The sequence below is a fragment of the Sebastes umbrosus genome, chromosome 22 (genome assembly GCF_015220745.1).
Source record: "Sebastes umbrosus isolate fSebUmb1 chromosome 22, fSebUmb1.pri, whole genome shotgun sequence".
Taxonomy (NCBI): domain Eukaryota; kingdom Metazoa; phylum Chordata; class Actinopteri; order Perciformes; family Sebastidae; genus Sebastes; species Sebastes umbrosus.
The window spans coordinates 13,317,694-13,335,057 of NC_051290.1; the positions used below are offsets into that span (position 1 = coordinate 13,317,694).

Genomic DNA, 17,364 nt, shown 5'->3' on the forward strand with positions numbered 1-17,364 from the left:
AGACTTTGTTGGATATTAAACCACTTTTTCAGTCTTAAGACTTGTTATCAGTTGTTATTTTGGGATTGACCTATAGGGGGTGCTACAGCTCCTCTATAGGAAATGTATTCACACACATGCACTTGTTTGTGTTAGACATCAAATAGACATTCTGCATTCATGTAAAGGGAAACTTTATTAAGTGATGCAGTTATCAATAATTCATTATGAACAGAGATTAATTCTAAGGAAGCAACCTTCAGTGGCAACGTTACAAATATGCATTATACAACATTATGAGAAAATACAACAGATATTTTAAGGCTCACAATGTAGATGAACAGATACGCCTACATGTCTACACTTTTGGCATCAGTTGCAAAAACAAGCGTAGAATGAAATCCAAGAGGAAAAGTACAATATAGTGTGGCAGAAGAAGGCAGTAAGCCACATCATGAGTGAATGTGTTCAGATTCGCTCTTAGTTTCTGCGCCACACAGGTATGGAGGTTTGTCTGGGAGCCACACCATCACTGCAGGCGATGAAGTAAGAGCTCGTCTTCAAGCACTCAGGAGTGAGCTTCAGACACACAAAGCAGAACTCGACCTGACAGCGAGGACAGATGATGTTCTTGCAGCCAGTTTTGTCGTGCTCCACCCTCTGACCACAGGTGGGACAGGCCCGGATGGAGGGACAGGCGTCAACTCCCTCCACCTGAGGTAGGGCGGTGGTCTTGCAGTTCTTGAGGAGCTCGAGGTCGTGGTTGATACAGCCGTCGTTGTCGCAGCGGTCAGAGCGTGGAGCTGCACCCTTCCACTGCTTCAGACACTGCCAGCAGAACTCGTAGACTTTCTTGTTGTCTGCTGTGCAGACTATGCACTGCACGCTGAGGTTACTCAGGTCCTCTCTCTCCAGATAGGTTTTACACCCAGGACACTGTTGGACAGGATGGGAGAGACATTAAAGAAAAAGGTCTACATTTTGGGAAATCTGGAAATCTTATTGGCTTTCTTGTTGACAGATGAGGAAATGTACATCACTCTCACATCTGTCCAGTAAATACATAACTGGAGCCAGCACCCATCTAGCTTAGCTTAGCATAAAGACTGAAAGTAGGGGGAAACAGCTAGCCTGGTTCTGTAAAAATGGTAAGAAAATCTACCTACCTGCACCTTTAAAGCTCAGCAATTAACATGTTATATCTTGTTTGTTTACTCCTGAAGAGTAAAAATGAAAATATACTGTTTTTTTCCTGCTGTTCTATGTACCAGACTATTTCTTCACCACGTAACTGGTTTAGAAGGTGCTGGTAGGCAGATTTGAGGCAGAAATGCATAAAGAAATGTAAAAAGAAAATAATACAGAAATAAATAAGTTTGAGGAACTAAATAAGGGGTGAAAAGCAAAGGGAAAATCGTGCAGAAATAAATATATACATATAAAACATAAATGCAAAAATAAATAAATAAATGCATGAATAAATAAATACATTTTAAAAATTATAAAAAATAAATACATAAAGGGAAAATGAAACGGGGGTAAATAAGGGAATTAATACAAAGATAAAAAATGAAGGAAATTAAAACAGAAATATCAATTTGTCACATTTTATCAATTAATTAATGGCTACATTTATTTTTAATATTATTTTTCCTACATTTATTATTTATTTATCTATTGATTCTTTTATTTATCGATGGATTTTTTATTTTGGCAGGTTCCATCCAGTGAATAAGTGTTTTCCCCAAAATATTCCTTTACATTTTTTTTTTCTATTATCTGCATGATTGCTGGATGTTGAAGAAACAATCTGCTGAACTAATAATTAAATCAGTTGAAGGAAGAGACAACACCATGACACTCACTGTTTTGTATTCACAGTATTCTGTGGCAGCCAGACGGGCGATGTTCTCTTCAAAGTACTCCATCTCTTTGGCTGTCAGCACTGCCAGCCTGCGCACCTCTTGATAAGACCACTTTGCATCACACTTCTCCAAGGTGCCGTTCTTTAAAGCAGGGCACTTAAATTTGTGGTGGCCCTGAAATTAAAAAGACACATTATGCTAAATTGCCAGTCCAACATGTGGTGAAATCTGGGAGTTGGGGGAAATGCGTAATACAGAATAATAAATCGACTTCATCCAGCCTGGACAAAAAGTCCCACTTACACACTGAGGACACTGTAGAAATGTCCTGTTCCCATCTCTTAAAGGAACAGTGTGTAACATTTTGGGGGATCTATTAGCAGAAATGGAATATAATATTCATAACTGTTTTCATTAGTGTATAATCAGTGTGAAACTGTGGTTACGTTCCCAAAGTAGTGTTATTATGGTAAGGATGGCCTTACCATACCTTAAGGCATAGGCCATATAGGCGGTTGCCTAGGGCACCATCTTCTGGGGGGCGCTGGTCGCCCTCTAAAATATGAATTAATTAAAAAGAAAAATGTTGGTGGGCACCCTTCCTTATTTTCTGCACCCCTGTAACTCTTTCTCACGCTTTTTCATGTCGGGCCACACTTGAGCGTCACACTGTGGCTGTGCAGGGTTGTGGGGGCACACCGTGCCGTGCGCATCACAACAGCCCGAGTATGGGTCAGGACATAAGGTCGCTAGGCGGAAAGATGTCTAGAGGTGCAGCTATCTAGTATTTTCACATTTTATTTCTTCATAATGAAAAGGTCCATGCCTTCAGGTGGGCTAGGAAGAAAACAGAGAAAAGAGGAGGAGGAAAAGAAAGCCCAATATATAGGTATCATGTTGGCCTCCAGTGGCGGCGGGGCAGACTCCAAATCTGAATTTCGCCTAGGACACCAAAAGGGCTAGAGCCGGCCCTGATGGCCTCTGAGTGAGGTTAAGGGCATTACCACGGTTTTGCACTTTACGTTACTGCAGTCTTGGAAAGGGAGGAGTGAGCGGAGGGGTACCCCGTTGGTTGCAATTTGCAACCACACCACTAGATGCCTGCTAAAATAAAATGGGCTTTATTCTTATTGGTAGTGAAATGCAGAGGGAGAAGTCATTCTTAGGAGACACACCTTTATGTTCTGCAAATGAGAAGGTGGAAAGTACCTGATCCAGCAGGCTGCGACACCAGCCAGTGAGAGACTCTGGGGTGACGGCATGACCGCAGGACATCTCTGCTCGGAGACACTCATCTCCCTCCTCTGGGGCTGAGATGCACAACAACAAGAGCGGACATTGAACTCAGCATCACAGACACATATAATGCACATCCAACATGGATAATCCCACATGTTTTTCTTTTAGAGAAAAAATAACAAAATAATGTCACTATCAGCTGTTTGATCACTATCAGCTGTTTGATCACTATCAGCGGTTGATCTTGTATTATTGCTCTACTGTTTATACTGAAAATGAGGACAGAAGCAGCAGGTTGAACCACTGTTCATTTAACCTGAATAGAAGTTGGTTTATTATATTTTTTGTTAAATATTGCACTGCCTTGTATCTTGAGAACTGAATCAGCAGGTCCTGCAGTTGTACTTTTTATTATTTTCAAATGAAAGGTGTATGTATTTGCCATTAATCGTTTACTTGTTTATATCCATAATTAATTTATCCCTGATTCACTTACAAGAAAAACTTTGAGGAATCCTGACCTGCACTGTCCAGTATCAGCTATTTATTTCACAGTCACACTGACTGAATTTTTGGCAAAAAAAAGTTACTGTATTGATTTCAAATCATTGAATCGTATCGTATCGTATCGTATCGTATCGTATCGTATCGTATCGTATCGTATCGCTCTAGATGAGCCAAATATCGTCCTGAATCGTATCGGAACCATGGAAATCGTATCGTTGTAAAAACACATCTTTACACCCCTAATGCACATCCAACATGGATAATCCCATATGCCTTCCTTTAGAGAAAAAATAACAAAATAATGTCTCACATCTGTCATTACGTAACAAAGTAGAATTTAATGCATTGCAAGCTCTTTAATTGACTTAATCACCAATGTACACAGCACAGAAACATGTTGCACAGTGCGACACTATACGTTTTTAGTGCTTACGTAGTGGATCCAGATCATCCGGCCTGTTGACAAACTTCAGGGTCGTGTCTTTGGGGTCGTATCTTTTCTCCTGCTGACCCTGTGTAGTCATCTTGTTTCACCTCTTCTCCGTCTGCACAAAGTGTAATGAGCCGCTGCTGTGTCACCTTCACGGACTCCACCAAAGATTTGTTTTTGTTTAGTTTTTAACTTTCAGTTTCAGCCTCGGCAGTTACAAGAAGTCACGTGATTGCAGGCTGACTATGAATTCCCCCTGTAATATTCACTTTCCATTTTAATCACATAATATATATATATATTTTTATTTAAGCTAATTAATGCTGTGGACAGACTTTATTCATGGTCATTCTTTTGTCATTTGAAAATAAACCCCAAAAATCTCGAAATTATTGTTTTATTACTATTACAGTTTTTCTCGATTGTTTACACACATTTTCTGAAAGCATGCCTCATACTCTCAGAACTCTACACACAAATCAAAAAACACACACACAATGGGCAAAACCCCTCAATTCTCCTGCAAAATGAAACTTTACATTCAAAACAATGTTATTTCTTCTCAAAATGGTATTTTGTTTTCAAATGACACACACACACCATCATATGAATAGACATTTATAAGAACCAGTTGAACACTGATGTGCTCAATGTAAAACACTATGATGAATGGAAAACACTTCTTCTCCATTCATCATGATGACTTAGGCCTTTTTTTTGTTCAGTGTTACACTTACTACAGACAGTACATACATAAGTGTGTTGTAAAATATTTTAGAATATTGTTTTTATACTCAGAACACACAAATACACGGTAACAAATATATTTTATTTTCCCCACAAAAACAATGTACACAGTGTACATCCCAACCAACACAAAGTTGCACATACAGTGGTCTACATACAAAACAACAGAGGAATTTACTGTATACAGTTACTGTAAAAAAAACTATGCTGCATCCTCTCTTCTGTTTCGGTCTGGCCACAGCACCTCATCCACATCACAAGCAATGTTTTCCCTGGCCAAGCAGCGGGGAAAATATCGCTTAGCATGTCAAATCCAGCCATGAAAAGCATCAACTGATTGCTAATTGTTACACTGTGTGACAGGTGTTTGCCCATGTGATGAGTCAGTGTGCATAGTAGGGCAATTGACTTTAGAATTTTGAATGACAGTGTGTTCCTTGTGAAAACGAGATTTTCTTCATGAAAATTGTGCCAAATGCAGAGAATTGTGTGTAGTGTTTTGAAAAAAGTGTGTTTTAGAACTGCAATTTGAGTGTAAAGCAGGAATTGTGCTTGTAGTTTAGCAGAATTGGTTCAGGGGGTTGGTGCATGAGTTACATGTTGTGGTCATTGTGTGTCAAGTACCAGTATTTGTGTGTAAACAATTGAGAAAAACTGTAACTACTGTGATAATGTTAATAAATATTGTTTTGACTATTAATATGTTGTCATTAAGATAACAACTTTATTGAGAAAATATATGGTATAAAGTCAGACATCCTAGACTTCATGTATTGTCAAGACAAAAGACAGACTTAGATAAACATTATAGAGATGAAGAAAAAGAAAAGAGTCAGAGATAGACAAAATAATTGTATATAATGATGTATGGATGGTAGACACATTTTTCTTATTATTTACATGTTTCAGAGACTGCATTAAAATGATAAAAATAAATAAAAAATAAACAGGGGGATGACTTGGCAAACTTTAAGACAGTGAAAGGTTTCATTAACCAATGTATCAGGACATATGGTAATTATAGGAATGTCTGAAAACATAATAACAACAACAGCTGTACGGATGTAAAATTTCTCCACTAAAATTAATAAATTGACAGTCCACTGAATTTTCTGGTTGTTTTTTTTATAGTATCAAGACAGTGAAAGTGAAAGTATCCTCAGTCCCTCTCTTACATCAGCCTGAACAACACCCTGTAGTTGCATTATTAGACTCCTAGACATTTCCTAGACATTTCATCTCAGGACAATATCTCAGGACAATATCCCAAAAATACATCTGATAGAAAAGTCTACAGCTGATACATCTGGTTTGGGTTTGAGTGACTACCATTCAGCCTAATTCCTGTCTTTCTCTGTTTGTGTACAGGACAGGATGCTCTGCGGCTGATCTTCACAGACAAGCATCTGGATGCTGACGACGTGCTGCTGTCTGAATACGGGATCCAGCACATGTCCGTCCTCCACATGGTGATGAAGGTTCCTGGAGGACTCACCGCTTGACGGAGACCTCCTCTCCTCCTGCTGCTGTTTACACATTTTAAAGCTTTTACTGTCTGGGCTGTTTTATTGCAGTAACCCTTTTAATATTCCCATGTTTTAAAAAGCTGTTTCAAAATAAAGAAAAGTTCTGTCTAATACTTCATCTTTGTTTAAGTGTGCAGATATTAGGAAGCCTACACTGAAGCCACATCAACAGGGCATCAAATACAGGAACAGAAAGTCCACCATGGGTCCCTGCAACAAAATAAGAAACATAAATGATCTCATATGTAAAACCAGTTCTTTAAACTGTCTTATGAGTTTAATTTTAAATCAGAAACCAGTTCTTTAAACTGTCTTATGAGTTTAATTTTAAATCAGAAACCAGTTCTTTAAACTGTCTTATGAGTTTAATTTTAAATCACATTAAGTTGAATAATTAAATACTGGCTATATCAGCAATAGGCTGTAAAACACATTTTTACAAATATCAAAAATCACTACAGAGTTGCAATGATTAATCATTTAGTTGTCAACTATTAAATTAATCGCCAACTATTTTGATAATAGATAAATCGGTTTGAGTAATTTTTTAAGAAAATAAAGTCAAAATTCTCTGATTCCAGCTTCTTAAATGTGAATATTTTCTGGTTTCTTTACACCTCTATAGCAGTTAAATGAATATCTTCTAGTTGTGGACAAAACAAGACATTTGAGCACGTCATCTCGGGCTTTGGGAAACATTGATCAACATTTTCTGACATTTTAGACCAAACAACTAATCGATTTATCAAGAAAATAATCGACAATGAAAATAACCGTTAGTTTCAGCCCTAGTCGTGTGCCTTTAGGGATTTTGTAATATGCAAAATGCTCTATGGATATGGCATTTATATATGTATTTTGAAGACATGACATTTTAGACCAACCGACTTATCGATTAATCGATAAAATAATCGACAAATGAATCTCCAATGAAAATAATTATTAGTTGCAGCCCTACACGTGGTGTGCCATTAGGGGTTTTGTAATATGCAAAAAGCTCTATGGATATGGTGTATATATGATCCACAAATAGGAAATGTGCCATTTTTTCACCCTTTATGATAATTTTGTTGCCTCAAGCAGCTGCATATGCTGCGTTCATGTCCTCCTGTAAAGCAAAGAGAGAAGACAGAGAAGAAGCTTTTTCGTAGCTTGTGATTTATTTAAAGAGCCATTTGTGCTATAGCCTGATATTGAATTTCCTTGTGAGTCCATCTGCCGTCTATGAGAGCCGGCTGTCAATCACTCGCGAACTCCGACCAAACGGTTAAACTAGGCAGCGCTGATCAAATATGAATCAATATTATGTCACATTATTGCCTATATCTCGCCTCAAATGTTTTCAGAATCATCTTGTAGTGCACGGGAAGTAGTAGAAGTAGTGCATGAGAAAGTTTGTGACGCCGCCGCCATTGTGAAATCTGGTGAAGGAACGCCAAGTTCCAGTCACATGACCGGAGCACAGCCAATAGGAAGGCTCTCTCAATGAAATGACCTGTGATTGGTCAAAGTCTCCTGTCACAGGCTAGATTTTCTAAAGCCTGAAAACAGAGCCATGAGGAGGTGCAGAAGTCTAGTTATCTTCAGAACACTTGAATTACAATATGCTGAAAGGTTATTATGGAATTCTTGCCCAATAATGCCAAAAATATACTGCCTACTGTAGCTTTAATATTCTTATCAACGTGGAAGTGGACAAATATGATTGCTTTATTCAAATGCATGTATATATTTATTATTGGAAATCAGTTATCAACACAAAACAATGACAGATATTGTCCAGAAACCCTCACAAGTACTGCATCTAGCATAAAACAATATGCTCAAATCATAACATGGCAAACTGCAGCCCAACAGGCAACAACAGCTGTCAGTGTGTCAGTGTGCTGACTTGACTATGACTTGCCCCAAACTGCATGTGATTATCATACAGTGGGCATGTCTGTAAAGGTGAGACTCGTGGGTACCCATAGAACCCATTTCATTCACTTATCTTGAGCTCAGAGGTCAAGGGACCCCTTTGAAAATGGCCATGACAGTTTTTCCTTGCCAAAATGTGGCACGTGTTTGGAGCGTTGTTTAGCCTGCTTCACGACAAGCTAGTATGACATGGTTGATACCAATGGGATCCTTAGGTTTTTTAGTTTCATATGATACCAGTATCTTCACCCGAGCTTTAAAACTGCGCCCACTACAAACTCTGAAAGATCGATTGTGTAAATGCATTAAAGAAATTAGTGGCGTTATAACGAATTTGTGTTAACGCGTTATTATATCATTAACTTTGACAGCCCTAGTTTAGATGCTTTGATGTTCAAAAAACGCTTTACTTTGCTAAACCGGCTGTGCTGCAGGACCTCTTTTCACCCTCTGTCTGAAATGCATTTAGCCTAATAAATCATTTCTAGTGTTCAAAAGACACCATTATCATAGGGAGAGGGTGGAGGGGTGGTTTGGAATTGGGCCATAGTGTCTTAAAAAGGAGTGTTGATGTGAAGTATTTTCTGTGAGCTCATCGGAAAGCAGACTTAGAAAGACCTAAAGAAACTTTTAAAATGTGTCATTATGTATGTAGATCAAAGGGTCAATTGTTTGACTTTTAAAATGTAAAGAAATATTATAAAATATGAAATTTTTGGTAAATGTGTGAGACTTTGTTGGATATTAAACCACTTTTTCAGTCTTAAGACTTGTTATCATTGTTGTTATTTTGGGATTGACCTATAGGGGGTGCTACAGCTCCTCTATAGGAAATGTATTCACATACATGCACTTGTTTGGGTTAGACATCAAATAGACATTCTGCACTCATGTAAAGGGAAACTTTATTAAGTGATGCAGTTATCAATGATTCATTATGAACAGAGATTAATTTTAAAGAAGCAACCTTCAGTGGCAACGTTACAAACATGCATTATACAACATTATGAGAAAATACAACAGATATTTTAAGGCTCACAATGTAGATGAACAGATACGCCTACATGTCTACACTTTTGGCATCAGTTGCAAAAACAAGCGTAGAATGAAATCCAACAGGAAAAGTATAATATAGTGTGGCAGAAGAAGGCAGTAAGCCACATCATGAGTGAATGTGTTCAGATTCGCTCTTAGTTTCTGCGCCACACAGGTATGGAGGTCTGTCTGGGAGCCACACCATCACTGCAGGCGTCGTAGTAAGAGCTCGTCGTCAGGCACTCAGGAGTGAGCTTCAGACACACAAAGCAGAACTCGACCTGACAGCGAGGACAGATGATGTTCTTGCAGCCAGTTTTGTCGTGCGCCGCCCTCTGACCACAGGTGGGACAGACCCGGATGGAGGGACAGGCGTCAACTCCCTTCACCTCAGGTAGGGCGGTGGTCTTGCAGTTCTTGAGGAGCTCAAGGTCGTGGTTGATACAGCCGTCGTTGTCGCAGCGGTCAGAGCGTCGAGCTGCACCCTTCCACTGCTTCAGACACTGCCAACAGAACTCGTAGACTTTCTTCTTGTCTGCTGTGCAGACTATGCACTGCACGCTGAGGTTAGTCAGGTCCGCTCTCTCCAGATAGGTCTTACACCCAGGACACTGTTGGACAGGATGGGAGAGACATTAAAGAAAATGGTCTACATTTTGGGAAATCGGGAAATCTTATTGGCTTTCTTGTTGACAGATGAGGAAATGTATATCACTCTCACATCTGTCTGGTAAGTACATAACTGGAGCCAGCACCCATTTAGCTTAGCTTAGCATAAAGACTGAAAGTAGGGGGAAACAGCTAGCCTGGTTCTGTAAAAGTGGTAAGAAAATCTACCTACCTGCACCTTTAAAGCTCAGCAATTAACATGTTATATCTTGTTTGTTTACTCCTGAAGAGTAAAAATTAGTTTTTTTTCCTGCTGTTCTATGTACCAGACTATTTCTTCACCAAGTAACTGGTTTAGAAGGTGCTGGTAGGCAGATTTGAGGCAGAAATGCATAAAGAAATGTAAAAAGAAAATAATACAGAAATAAATAAGTTTGAGGAACTAAATAAGGGGTGAAAAGAATAGGGAAAATCGTGCAGAAATAAATATATACATATAAAAATAAATTAAACATAAATGCAGAAATAAAAAATAAATGCATGAATAAATAAAACAAATAAATGCAAAAATAAACAAATTAATTAAAAAAATTATAAAAATAGATTCATAAAGGGAAAATTAAACAGGAGTAAATAAGGTAATTAATACAAAGATAAATGAAGGAAATTAATGCAGAAATATCAATTTGTCACATATCAATTAATTAATGGCTATATTTATTTTTAAAAAATGTTCTGCATTTATTATTTATTGATCTATTGAGTCATTTATTTATTGATTGATTTTTTTAGGCAGGTTCCATCCTCCATAGCTGCTGGCTATAGCTAAAGGGTACAAATATGACTGTGGTATCAAACTTCTCATCTAACTCTCCAAAAGACAGTGAATAAGTGTTTTCCCCAAAATATTCCTTTATATTTTTTTTTCTATTATCTGCATGATTGCTGGATGTTGAAGAAACAATCTGCTGAACTAATAATTAAATCAGTTGAAGGAAGAGACAACACCATGACACTCACTGTTTTGTATTCACAGTATTCTGTGGCAGCCAGACGGGCGATGTTCTCTTCAAAGTACTCCATCTCTTCGTCTGTCAGCAGTGCGTGCCTTCGCACCTCTTTATAAGACCACTTTGCATCACACTTCTCCAAGGTGCCGTTCTTTAAAGCAGGGCACTTAAATTTGTACTGGCCCTGAAATTAAAAAGACACATTATGCTAAATTGCCAGTCCAACATGTGGTGAAAACTGCAATGCGTAATACAGAATAATAAATCGACTTCATCCAGCCTGGACAAAAAGTCCCACTTACACACTGAGGACACTGTAGAAATGTCCTGTTCCCATCTCTTAAAGGAACAGTGTGTAACATTTTGGGGGATCTATTAGCAGAAATGGAATATAATATTCATAACTGTTTTCATTAGTGTATAATCAGTGTGAAACTGTGGTTATGTTCCCAAAGTAGTGTTATTATGGTAAGGATGGCCTTACCATACCTTAAGGCATTGGCCATATAGGCGGTTGCCTAGGGCACCATCTTCTGGGGGGCGCTGGTCGCCCTCTAAAATATGAATTAATTAAAAAGAAAAATGTTGGTGGGCACCCTTCCTTATTTTCTGCACCCCTGTAACTCTTTCTCACGCTTTTTCATGTCGGGACGCACTTGAGCGTCACACTGTGGCTGTGCAGGGTTGTGGGGGCACACCGTGCCGTGCGCATCACAACAGCCCGAGTATGGGTCAGGACATAAGGTCGCTAGACGGACAGATGTCTAGAGGTGCAGCTATCTAGTATTTTCACATTTTATTTCTTCATAATGAAAAGGTCCATGCCTTCAGGTGGGCTAGGAAGAAAACAGAGAAAAGAGGAGGAGGAAAAGAAAGCCCAATATATAGGTATCATGTTGGCCTCCAGCGGCAGTGGGGCAGGCTCCAAATCTGAATTTTGCCTAGGACACCAAAAGGGCTAGAGCCGGCCCTGATGGCCTCTGAGTGAGGTTAAGGGCATTACCACGGTTTTGCACTTTACGTTACCGCAGTCTTGGAAAGGGAGGAGTGAGCGGAGGGGTACCCCGTTGGTTGCAACCTGCAACCACACCACTAGATGCCTGCTAAAATAAATTGTCAAAATGGGCTTTATTCTTATTGGTAGTGAAATGCAGAGGGAGAAGTCATTCTTAGGAGACACACCTTTATGTTCTGCAAATGAGAAGGTGGAAAGTACCTGATCCAGCAGGCTGCGACACCAGCCAGTGAGAGACTCTGGGGTGACGGCATGACCGCAGGACATCTCTGTTCGGAGACACTCATCTCCCTCCTCTGGGGCTGAGATGCACAACAACAAGAGCGGACATTGAACTCAGCGTCACAGACACATATAATGCACATCCAACATGGATAATCCCATATGCCTTCCTTTAGAGAAAAAATAACAAAATAATGTCTCACATCTGTCATTACGTAACAAAGTAGAATTTAATGCATTGCAAGCTCTTTAATTGACTTAATCACCAATGTACACAGCACAGAAACATGTTGCACAGTGCGACACTATACGTTTTTAGTGCTTACGTAGTGGATCCAGATCATCCGGCCTGCTGACAAACTTCAGGCCCGTGTCTTCGGGGTCGTATCTTTTCTCCTGCTGACCCTGTGTAGTCATCTTGTTTCACCTCTTCTCCGTCTGCACAAAGTGTAATGAGCCGCTGCTGTGTCACCTTCACGGACTCCACCAAAGATTTGTTTTTGTTTAGTTTTTAACTTTCAGTTTCAGCCTCGGCAGTTACAAGAAGTCACGTGATTGCAGGCTGACTATGAATTCCCCCTGTAATATTCACTTTCCATTTTAATCACATAATATATATATACATATTTTTATTTAAGCTAATTAATGCTGTGGACAGACTTTATTCATGGTCATTTGAAAATAAACCCCAAAAATCTCGAAATTATTGTTTTATTACTATTAACTACTGTGATAATGTTAATAAATATTGTTTTGACTATTAATATGTTGTCATTAAGACAACAACTTTATTGAGAAAATATATGGTATAAAGTCAGACATCCTAGACTTCATGTATTGTCAAGACAAAAGACAGACTTAGATAAACATTATAGAGATGAAGAAAAAGAAAAGAGTCAGAGATAGACAAAACAATTGTATATAATGATGTATGGATGGTAGACACATTTTTCTTATTATTTACATGTTTCAGAGACTGCATTAAAATGATAAAAATATATAAAAAATAAACAGGGGGATGACTTGGCAAACTTTAAAACAGTGAAAGGTTTCATTAACCAATGTATCAGGACATATGGTAATTATAGGAATGTCTGAAAACATAATAACAACAACAGCTGTATGGATGTAAAATTCCTCCACTAAAATTAATAAATTGACAGTCCACTGAATTTTCTGGTTGTTTTTTTTATAGTCAGTGAAAGTGAAAGTATCCTCAGTCCCTCTCTTACGTCAGCCTGAACAACACCCTGTAGTTGCATTATTACCTCTGAGCAGCTGAGCCGAAAGCAGCGCACAAAACCAGCAGAAACATGGGAAAGATCTACCAGGTGGTGGTGCACGGACTGAGGGGGGAGAAGATGATGATCGACCTGTGCAACACAGACGAGCAGTTTAAGAGCATGAAGGTGCTGCAGCTGAGGGAGAAGATAGCAGAGAAGCTTCCCGAGAACGCAGGTAAGAGAGCCTTTAGTTTAGGTGTTGTTTATTCTTCTGTCAGCAGAACATTCACAGATTATTTCCATGAACCTAGGGTGACCTACTTTTTAAACTTTATCCTTGAAAGCTGGTTTGCAGTGGTGGAAGAAGTACTCAGATTGTTTACTAGAGGAAAAGTAGGGGAGACCAGGGACAGTTGTAACACTTTTTGCAATTTTCCCAATAAATCAAGAACCATTTGCAATAGCCATTTTGCTATATTATAAACGTCAATGTGTCAACTCCTGAAACAATGTATTTAAAGGGACTGTTTGTAAGAATCAGAAATGCTTGTTAACAGCGACACCTGTGGCTGTTAAGTCAACGAAAGTCAGCGATGGGCTCGCGTTTGTGCTCGCTCTACATAGACATGAACGAGCATCGCTCAAAACAGTGAGGCGACACACGTCAGCTAAAACCACAATATCCCTCTATATTTCACCTGCTTGGCAGTAATGTTAGCTGACCAGACGAAGGTCTCTCCATGAATCACTGCTGATCCTAGTGTTGGCTTTTCCTGCTTCAGCCTCCCGACCACGGTCGGAGGGAGACACCGGCACCCGGTCAGAGACGATAACGTTTCTCGCTGCAGAGCCCCGTCACTTCACAAGACACGGAAAACCTCTGTTGGTCTGGAGGAGCTGCAGCAGTTATTTCTGCACAAACGTCAACTGTACATTCACTAGATATTCTCAGAGCTAAACTAACTCTTCTGCAGTGTGTAGTGAGTGCGCATGCACGTGAGGTGGAGCGAGCTGAGTGAAGGCAAACAGGCAGCGGAGCAGAGGAGCAGAGAACAGCAGAGACTCCGGTCCTGGAGACCAAAGCTACAGTCTCCCCCACGTCCTCCGACCGAGGCCAACACTGTTTAACAGACGGGCTTCACTAGATATAACTTTGCGGTTTTGATGCTTCCGTGTAGTTTGTGTTGGAGTCTGAGTCTGAACAGCGTAGCCACACGCGAGCGCATGGGACACCGACCCGGGTGATTTATACATGTAAGAAGTTACAAACAGTCCCTTTAAGTGGTTTCATGAAATATGTACAGGTTGCAAACTCTACTGTTACAACCGTCCCAGCGTTCAAGGATGGTTGTAACACATTTTGTAACAGTTGCGGAAAGCGTAAAGGCCCAGACACACCAAGCTGACATCAAAGAACTAGCGGCGATGAAGACCCCCTGTTGCGTCGCCTCACGTTGCCTTTGTTTTAGCCGACAAGTTGCACTCGAACACACCGCAAAGACTACAGCCGACGGCCAGTTAGGAAATAACTCTCCACACCAGCAGGTGGCGGTAGTGTGTATTCGTCATCCAAAAAGGTCATCCGGGTGTGCATGAGAGCGTGCTAGGTGTGTGCTCCAGCTCACTGGCCAATCACAGCCAAGTTAGCTTGTGCATCATTGGCTCCACCGTAGCCTACTTGGTCGCTACTATTACGACAGAATTGATCAATTCGATCCGATAACATTAAGAAAGTCTAGAAGAGCTGCACAATTTAATTATTTTATCCCCATTCAGGTTTGCATAGGGCTAAACTGTAAATAATATATTTTTGGATTCCTAGACATTTCATCTCAGGACAATATCCAAAAAATACATCTGATAGAAAAGTCTACAGCTGATACATCTGGTTTGGGTTTGAGTGACTACCATTCAGCCTAATTCCTGTCTTTCTCTGTTTGTGTACAGGACAGGAGGTTCTGCGGCTGATCTTCACAGACAAGAATCTGGATGCTGACGACGTGCTGCTGTCTGAATACGGGATCCAGCACATGTCCGTCATCCACATGGTGGTGAAGGTTCCTGGAGGACTCACCGCTTGACGGAGACCTCCTCTCCTCCTGCTGCTGTTTACACATTTTAAAGCTTTTACTGTCTGGGCTGTTTTATTGCAGTAACCCTTTTAATATTCCCATGTTTTAAAAAGCTGTTTCAAAATAAAGAAAAGTTCTGTCTAATACTTCATCTTTGTTTAAGTGTGCAGATATTAGGAAGCCTACACTGAAGCCACATCAACAGGGCATCAAATACAGGAACAGAAAGTCCACCATGGGTCCCTGCAACAAAATAAGAAACATAAATGATCTCATATGTAAAACCAGTTCTTTAAACTGTCTTATGAGTTTAATTTTAAATCACATTAAGTTGAATAATTAAATACTGGCTATATCAGCAATAGGCTGTAAAACACATTTTTACAAATATCAAAAATCACTACAGAGCTGCAATGATTAATCATTTAGTTGTCAACTATTAAATTAATCGCCAACTATTTTGATAATAGATAAATTGGTTTGAGTAATTTTTTAAGAAAATAAAGTCAAAATTCTCTGATTCCAGCTTCTTAAATGTGAATATTTTCTGGTTTCTTTACTCCTCTATGACAGTAAACTGAACATCTTTGAGTTGTGGACAAAACAAGACATTTGAGCACGTCATCTCGGGCTTTGGGAAACATTGATCAACATTTTCTGACATTTTAGACCAAACAACTAATCGATTTATCAAGAAAATAATCGACAATGAAAATAACCGTTAGTTTCAGCCCTAGTCGTGTGCCTTTAGGGATTTTGTAATATGCAAAATGCTCTATGGATATGGCATTTATATATGTATTTTGAAGACATGACATTTTAGACCAACCAACTTATCGATTAATCGAGAAAATAATCGACAAATTAATCTCCAATGAAAATAATTATTAGTTGCAGCCCTACACACATGTGGTGTGCCATTAGGAATTTTGTAATATGCAAAAAACTCTATGGAAATGGTGTATATATGATCCACAAATAGGAAATGTGACATTTTTCCACCCTATATGATAATTAAAAACCTCTCATATTGTTCAGATAATCCTTAAATAAACCCTTATGAGGACAGGTAGGATCAAAATAAAAGACAGAAGAAAATAAAATATTTGAGGGTTAAACTTGTGGAGATAAACAATTAAAACCCTCTTATATACACCATTAATGTAGACATGAATTAACCTCAAATTTGTCTCTTAATTGAAAAGTTTGGTCCTTTAAGACAAAAATGAAGGTGTGGTTAACTGTATTGTTTTGTAAATTTTAATGTGTTTTACACTTAATTAAGCTGAAAGATCTACTATGTGATCCACAAATAGGAAATGTGCCATTTTCCACCCTTTATGATAATTTTGTTGCCTCAAGCAGCTGCATATGCTGCGTTCATGTCCTCCTGTAAAGCAGAGAGAGAGAACACAGTGAAGAAGCTTTTTCGTAGCTTGAGATTTATTTTACAGCTACATCAGAAAAGAGCCATTTGTGCTATAGACTAATATTGAATTTCCTTGTCAGTCATGTGAGTCGTCTGTTAATAAAAAAACATTTCCGACACCCCCTGAATGCAGCATTCCTGCAGGTTTGTGTGAGAAGTGAAAGAGAAAGTACACTGAGGGTTGTACTTTACAGGAGATGAAGATGCTGTGCGTCGACAATAAACACAGAGAAGTTGTCCAACAAGCTGCGGGAATGTCTTGAAAGTGTGAATCTTACAACTGAAGGTAGGCTCATGTTGTTTCTGCATTTGTGTTCGTTTCCAAAACAGGTGCAATTGATTTATTGTCAACAAACTGATTGTCAACTCCTTTGCAGCTGACAGTGTTGCAGTGGACTGATAGATTTGTCTAAAAGGAATCAAAATGGATTTCTTTGAAAATGATCAACAGTATTTCTACAACATGTTGTCTTCTCCAGGTAAGATATACTGCACATGCTGTATACAGTGATGATATGAAGACAGTTCTGTAATTC

The 17,364-nt window shown here is 39.1% G+C and overlaps 3 protein-coding genes across 3 annotated transcripts; 1 reads left to right on the forward strand and 2 right to left on the reverse strand.

The window, feature by feature from the left end:
- Nucleotides 1–167: 167 nt before the first annotated feature.
- Nucleotides 168–4,203, reverse strand: LOC119482030 (probable E3 ubiquitin-protein ligase ARI5). Its single transcript, XM_037759395.1, has 4 exons — nucleotides 4,024–4,203; nucleotides 3,054–3,154; nucleotides 1,845–2,018; nucleotides 168–915 (listed from the first exon to the last, which is right to left on the reverse strand). Exons 1-4 carry the CDS (start codon nucleotides 4,112–4,114, stop codon nucleotides 460–462), a joined length of 822 nt encoding a protein of 273 aa, XP_037615323.1. The 5' UTR covers nucleotides 4,115–4,203; the 3' UTR covers nucleotides 168–459.
- A 4,897-nt stretch (nucleotides 4,204–9,100) lies between these two features.
- Nucleotides 9,101–12,646, reverse strand: LOC119482033. Its single transcript, XM_037759398.1, has 4 exons — nucleotides 12,431–12,646; nucleotides 12,084–12,184; nucleotides 10,878–11,051; nucleotides 9,101–9,859 (listed from the first exon to the last, which is right to left on the reverse strand). The coding sequence occupies exons 1-4, from the start codon at nucleotides 12,519–12,521 to the stop codon at nucleotides 9,404–9,406; spliced, it is 822 nt and encodes a 273-aa protein (XP_037615326.1). The 5' UTR covers nucleotides 12,522–12,646; the 3' UTR covers nucleotides 9,101–9,403.
- A 678-nt stretch (nucleotides 12,647–13,324) lies between these two features.
- LOC119482038 (NEDD8-like) lies at nucleotides 13,325–15,548 on the forward strand. The gene is made up of 2 exons (XM_037759403.1): nucleotides 13,325–13,562; nucleotides 15,275–15,548. Exons 1-2 carry the CDS (start codon nucleotides 13,418–13,420, stop codon nucleotides 15,406–15,408), a joined length of 279 nt encoding a protein of 92 aa, XP_037615331.1. The 5' UTR covers nucleotides 13,325–13,417; the 3' UTR covers nucleotides 15,409–15,548.
- The last annotated feature ends 1,816 nt before the right edge of the window (nucleotides 15,549–17,364 follow it).

Bases quoted from the DNA above. Each gene is read 5' to 3' on its own strand.
- LOC119482030 (XM_037759395.1), bottom strand. From the start codon at position 4,114: ATGACTACACAGGGTCAGCAGGAGAAAAGATACGACCCCAAAGACACG. The intron at 2,019-3,053 runs GTACTTTCCACC...TTTTAATTTCAG, and splicing joins GTCGCAGCCTGCTGGATCAG to GGCCACCACAAATTTAAGTG. The intron at 916-1,844 runs GTGAGTGTCATG...CCTGTCCAACAG, and splicing joins AATACTGTGAATACAAAACA to TGTCCTGGGTGTAAAACCTA.
- LOC119482033 (XM_037759398.1), bottom strand. From the start codon at position 12,521: ATGACTACACAGGGTCAGCAGGAGAAAAGATACGACCCCGAAGACACG. The intron at 12,185-12,430 runs GTAAGCACTAAA...TGTGCATCTCAG, and splicing joins GGATGATCTGGATCCACTAC to CCCCAGAGGAGGGAGATGAG. The intron at 11,052-12,083 runs GTACTTTCCACC...TTTTAATTTCAG, and splicing joins GTCGCAGCCTGCTGGATCAG to GGCCAGTACAAATTTAAGTG.
- LOC119482038 (XM_037759403.1), top strand. From the start codon at position 13,418: ATGGGAAAGATCTACCAGGTGGTGGTGCACGGACTGAGGGGGGAGAAG. The intron at 13,563-15,274 runs GTAAGAGAGCCT...GTTTGTGTACAG, and splicing joins GAAGCTTCCCGAGAACGCAG to GACAGGAGGTTCTGCGGCTG.